The sequence below is a fragment of the Echinops telfairi genome, unplaced genomic scaffold (genome assembly GCF_000313985.2).
Source record: "Echinops telfairi isolate 266 unplaced genomic scaffold, ASM31398v2 ScPeMD7_9;HRSCAF=40, whole genome shotgun sequence".
In the NCBI taxonomy this organism is placed as follows: Eukaryota; Metazoa; Chordata; class Mammalia; order Afrosoricida; family Tenrecidae; genus Echinops; species Echinops telfairi.
In genome coordinates, this window is record NW_022103906.1 from 28,392,100 (window position 1) to 28,398,497 (window position 6,398).

At 45.1% G+C, this 6,398-nt stretch overlaps 1 protein-coding gene across 1 annotated transcript in view; it reads right to left on the reverse strand.

Moving 5' to 3' along the window:
• The window catches only part of CSGALNACT1 (chondroitin sulfate N-acetylgalactosaminyltransferase 1), a 219,466-nt gene that overhangs the window by 41,770 nt on the left and 171,298 nt on the right, over positions 1-6,398 (reverse strand). Inside the window, exon 4 of the mRNA XM_045286851.1 lies at positions 5,827-6,043. Coding sequence (XP_045142786.1) covers positions 5,827-6,043 — 217 coding nt within the window. The remainder of the gene's footprint in view (positions 1-5,826; positions 6,044-6,398) is intronic.

Sequence of the window (6,398 nt, forward strand, 5' to 3'; positions counted from 1 at the left end):
GAAAAGAAAATTGCTTTAGGAATTCAAATAGATGACTTCTGCAGTACAGGCAGTCTCCAGGTGTACAGGATCTCTTCCCAAGTGTCTAAATTGAATGTAGAGATTAAGCAGGAACAGGTGCATGTGGTTCAGATTCAGTTTTACTTTGGTGCAAGAAAGGGGTCCTGGTGGCCCTGTTGGGCACATGGTTGGCCTACTAACTGTGAAGTCAGTGGTTCAAACCCACCATCAAACCCAGCAAGATGAGGCTAGGTGCACTCACAAAGGTTCCAGGCTCAGAAACCTTAGAATAGATAGGGTCATTATGAGTCAGAATCATCTCCAGCACAGAGGCGTTGGCTTGGTGTTGATTAGCACAAGAAAAGATTTGAAGACTTTCATAATGATTTAAAAGCAATATGGGTAGCAAGTAAAGGTGAATGAAATCAAGACTTTGTTCTGAGGAGGAATTGGTTCAATTATTCCAAAGTCAGGGCAAATTTGCATAACATTAAAGGGCAAGTGCAAGTCTTGGGGGCACAGTGGTTGGGCTGCTCACTGCAAGGTCAGTAGTTTGAAACCCCGTCACTCTGAGCGAGTGAGAAGAGGCTGTTCCCCTAAAAAGTTACAATCTGGGGAATTCACAGGGGCAACTCCATCCTGTCCTACAGGAGTGCTTGACGGCAGTGAGCGAGCGAAGAAGCCATCCACAAGTCAGACAGGTGTATCCTGAGGCCTGACTGCATGAGAAGGTCACGAAAGTCTTGACAGGAATGTGGGACGAGTTAAGAGGAGAAAATAGGAGACATCAAGACCAAACGATCTGGGACAAGCCAAGGAGGAACACAGCACCATGACAAAGAACTCCCCGTCCTGCTGGAAGGAATCAAAATAAAAATCAAATATAGTCGAATTGAATTAACTTTTAAAAATGTGTGAATGTTTTGTTTAAACCACTTTGTTTTGTTTTTCTTAAAATCATTTTATTAGGGGCTCATACAACTACTTTGTTATTTTTTATAGGAGAAGCTTATAAATAGACTGAAAGAAAAATATCTATAGCAATTTTATCATGCGTCTCTTCCCGTGACCACAAATTAACTACACAGTGAAACAATAAACCACAAAACCAAGCTCATGGCCATAAAGTTGATTCCAACTCACGGTGACTCTCTGGGACAGGGTAGAGCTGCCCCTATGGGCTTCGAGACTCTAACTCTTTACAGGAGTAGAAAGCCTCATTTTTGTCCCTCAAAGCAACTGGTGGTTTAGAGGTGCTGACCTTGCAGTTAGCAGCCCCAATGAGTAATCACAATGAAATTTGAAAGAAGAGTTAAAAAGCAATACCTTGGACACTAAGGAAAAGTAAGCAGGCAAAAAATAAACAAAACAAAATGTTTGAATGGTTTCAAAGGCAAAACAAAGTGATTAAAGGGGGAAAAAAGGAAGATAAGCACATAGGTTTGGGTCTGCATCCTACAAAGGGGAAACTAATCAAACCGGGAAGAGCATTTGAAGCAAATTCTCCTGGGTGCCCTAAGAGAGAAGCCTTTGAACCAGTACTCTCTCTGATCCTGCTCTGATAAAGGCATCCTCACGATGGAGTTCAGGGAGACCAGCTCTCACGGCAGAGGGAAAAGCATGCGGAGCCTGCAGGCTCCTACAAACAGACCAGGCAATGACAACTGGGGAGACAGCACCTGCAGCACCCACAAAGGCGACTGCTCGCCACAACGCAACGGGAATGGCAGTGGGAAACAGAGCAGCTCTGTAGCGCCAAAGTGGATGCCACAGAGCTGCCCACTGCCCTGGAGTGGCCTCTGACACCTAGCGCCCTATAGAGCAGGACAGAACTGCCCCAGAGGGTTTTCAACTACCCAGAGGGTAGCACTGCCAGGTTGCTACCAGCAATGTTGGTGGTCAAAACTTAGCAGCTGCTCTTGGGGGAAAAGACGGGTCTGTCTGTATCCATGAAGATGCACAGCCTTGGAAACCCTGCACGGGGCCACCATGAGTCAGAATCAATCCACTAGCAGTGGGTTTAAGTTTGATTTGATAGAATTGCCAAAGCTTACGTGTGTATAGTAACAGACAGTTTTATCTTTCTCCTTTGGAGCAGCTGGTGGGTTTAAATCACCAAACTGTTAGTTAGCAGCCCAAATGAACACCCAGGGCTGCCAAGTCTCCTTTATAGAGCTACAGAGTGAGTCACAGGAGCCCTGGTGGTATAGTAGGTGACATGTTTGGCTGCTAATTGCAAGGTAAGCAGTTGGAAACCACCAGCGGCTCTGAGGGAGAAAGACGAGGCTTTCTCCTCCCTTACATGCTTCCAATTTCAGGGGCAGTCCTACCCTGTCCTCTGAGTCAGGGCAGATCGATGGCAGTGGGTTTCAGAGTGGTTCATGCTGGGTAATGTGCAGGAGGTTGTCAGGGGGGTAACTATTCCTGCTCAGGGAGGTGACAGTAATAAAGCTTTAGCTTCCAGTCTCTTTGGTAAATCCTAGGAACGCCATACAGGAGTCCAAGGACCCAGCACTGGACAAAGCTTTTTCACCCAAGCCGTGTGGGCTGTTCCAGTCAATATTAAAGGCTGAAATGAGTCCGTCTTTTTATCTTTCCTTCTTCCTTTCTTTTTCCCCTTTCCCTGTCTTCTGAAAGGTCAGCTCTGGCTCGTTTTGATCAGCTGATACATCTGTCCCCTTCTCCATAGCGTTAATGGAGTCTTTGCTCATTTATTTACCTTTATAAACAGTTTTGATAAATTTTTATTTTTTGTAAACAGATAATTTTTAGGATTAGTTGAAATGGTTGTAATAATCAGGAGACACCATAGTACCATATTAAGCATCTATCTATTTTACAGGGGCCTCATCTTGCCCCCACAGAACAGCTGGTGTTTTCAAACTGCCGGTCTCATGGTTAGCAGCCCAACTTGTAACCACTCCGTCACCAGGGCACCTAGGATGTTTGAGAGGAAACAGACTTGTTCAGTATTTTTACAGAGGCTAGAGAGTCCAAAGTATCGGTAGAAAGGGCAAGTTGGCAGACTTCTGGTCTAAACAATAAAGAACATTGCAACTTGAGTTATTCAACCAAGGGGCAGCCAACCTGTACACCCACACTGTCTGGAATGCCATATGACAGGAATGCTATAGAGCAGTGGTTCTCAACCTTCCTAATGCCATGGTCCTTTCATACAGCTCCTCATGTTGTGGTGACCCCCAACCATAAAATTATTTTAATTGCTACTTCATAACTGTAATTTTGCTACTGCTATTAATCGTAATGTAAATCATAACGTGTTTTCTGATGGTCTTAGTTGACCCCTGTGAAAGGGTCGTTCGACCCCCAAAGGGGTTGAGACCCACAGGTTGAGAACAGCTGCTATAGCGGGATTCTGAATTAAGGGAGGATTAAACTATATGACCTGAAAGTCTTTTTTAGGATTATTTGATTTTAAAGGTAAGATTAAAAGAAAAAGGGTTGTTTTTCCTATATTTAGCCATGTGTTTTTGATTGTCTCGTATTCATGTGAATGTTGGACACTGGATGAGGAAGACCAAATTAGAATCGATGTATTTGAACTGTGGTGCTGGCGAAGCATGTGGAAAGCGGCCATCTAGCAGGGAAGCAACAAAGCCCACACAGAAGAAGTGCACCAGCCTGTATGATCATGAGGTGTTGACAAGATGAGATATCAGGCATCAGAAGACCCCAAACAAAAAATCTTATCAATTCGAATAAAGGGGGTTAGAGTGGAGACTTAAAACCCATCTGTAGACAATTGGACATCCCCTCACAGATGGGTCAGAAGGAAGGGACGAGCTAGCCAGGGTGCAGTATAGCATGGAGGAAATACACAGCATTCCTCCAGTTCTTTAATGCTTCCTCCCTCCTACTATCATGACCCCGGTTCTACCTTAAAAACCTGGCTAGACCGGAGCATGTACACCGGTACAGACAAGAGCTCTCAACACACAGGATCCAGGACAAATAAACCCCCCAGGAACAGTAATGGGAGTAGTGATACTGTGAGGATAGGGGGAAGGTGGGGGGGAGAAGGGGTAACTGAGCACAAGGATGGACATATTAATTCCTCCCCCACTTCACCCCCACCCAGCCGAGGGGGGTGAACAACATAAACGTCTGTGAAGGGAGACAGTAGGAAGATATGAAAACAATAATAATTTATCAAGGGTCCACAAGGTGTGGGGATGTTGGGGGAGAGAAGCTGATACCAAGGTTTCAAGCAGAAAGAATATGTTTTGAAAAGGATGATGGCAACATCTGTACAAATGTGCTTGATACCATTGATGTATGGCTTGTTGTAAGAGCTGTAAGAGCCCCCAACAAAACGATTTCTGAAAAAGAAAAGGAAAAGAAAGGAAGTACCATGAACTGCCTAATGAACACACTAATCTGTCTTGGAAGAAGTAGAGCCAGCGTGCTCCTTGGAAGCAAGGACAGAGAGACTTTGTCTCACGTACTTAGGCGATGTTCCAGGAGAGACCAGTCCCTGGAAAAGGACACCCGGCCTGGTCCAGTAGCTCTCACTGCTCACGGTGACCCTACAGGACAGGGTAGAATGCCCCCGTGGGGTTCTGAGAGGGTGACTCTTTACGGGAGGAGAGGGGCGGTGAAAAAGAGGAAGACTCGATGGCATGGGCTTGAACACAACAGTGACGGAGAGGGTGGTGCAGGACCAGGCAGTGTTTCGTTCTGTCGGGGTCACTATGAGTCTGAACCAACTACTGGCTTCTAACAGCAAGAATATATTTTAAAGTGTGTTGGGAAGTGTCCATCACATCCTTATATTGAGCATGACTGGCTTTCAATAATACGATTTCTATGATAAAAGATCACAAAGCAGTTTGACCTATTACGATCGGTTAGTAGACAGAGCTTTAAAGGCAGAAAGCCTTAAAACAGACCGGCGAACCTGACCAGCATATGAACATTAACCTTGGATGCTGTGACACCGCACCGCAAAGAGCAGAGAGGCACATGTAGAAACTTCCCAAGCTGGATCTGAAGATGGAATCCCACGTAGACTTTCATTCCCAAGTGGCTACAAAAATGACTTCTGGGAAGCTACTTGGGATAAATCTCGGTTCAGTCTCTCAGGAGATGTAGATTAGAATCAATCCCCATCCAATCCACCCCTGCAGCTGGAGGGAAGCGTCAACTTCAGCTCAGCAAGAGTGTCCTCAAGAACAGGCCATTGTCCCTGTGGGCGGTCACTAGCCAGCTCCTTGCTGCTTCTAAAGACTCAGAACCCCGCTTGTCTTTGAGGGAGAGACCACGGCCCTGATGCTACAGCCCAGCTCCAGCTTCCTTCAGATCTCAGTCCACGCACACATCAGAACGGAACCAAACCCTAACAACACAAAAAGTAGTTGCTACTGAGTCCATTCCAACTTGTGCAAGTGCTCTATGCCCAGAACAGAACTGCTCCATTCGGTTAGGTCCAAGACCATAGATATGGATCACAAGGACGTTCTCTGAGGAAGCTCCAGGTGGATACAAACCAGCAGCCCCTGGGCCGGTAGTTGGGTGTTTAACTGTTGGAACTACTTGGGGACCACCAAAATGTGAACGCCAACAGGCATGAAGCCATCTTGGTAGATTTTGATAAGCAACCTATCCTTCCTCATTTACCTCTGAAGGTAAATAAGCTCTCCGGGAGTTTTCTAATTGATGGAGGGAAAGGAAAATACACACAATCAACATTCTATGGAAAACCCCCACAGATTAGAACAAGAAGAGAAAGGAGCCTTTGTCCTTGGCAGGGGAAACGAGGGAAATGACCGTGTGCTCCAACACACAAACACGCGCAAACGCACACACCTGAAATTCTGCATGAACTGCCGGAATTTGTCCACCCTCCTTGCCAGGGGCACGATGATATTGATCAGCGTGCTGGCCATGTTGAGCTTTTCTTTTTTCACTTTCATGATCGGGCCAAATGGTCGAAACAAGACAAGCCGTCTGAATTCGTGTTTCTGATCTCCTTTGAACGTAAGCTCATACAAAGTGCCTTTATCGCGTTCTGTTCGGTAGATCCCTGTGAACAGGAAGACAGGGAAAGATGGTTAGGGGAGAAAAAAAAAATCAACTGTGGCTGCTGAGTGTGCTTTTTTTTAAAGAGCAAAGATGTGACACAACATGCCTTTATTCAAAAGAGAAGAACATTAAGATTACATCTCTACATCAAACAACTATAAGAGGATTTGAAATTCTCCCAATTAAAAATTCCCAACGAAATCAAACTGCCATCAACTTTTTAAAACACAAAAAACTGTTACGAAGATTTCATAAAACAAGAGGTTTGAATGTTGGATACAAAATTGTATCACACACACACACACACACACACACACACACACACTGACACACACAAATATTGAAGGCTTAAACAA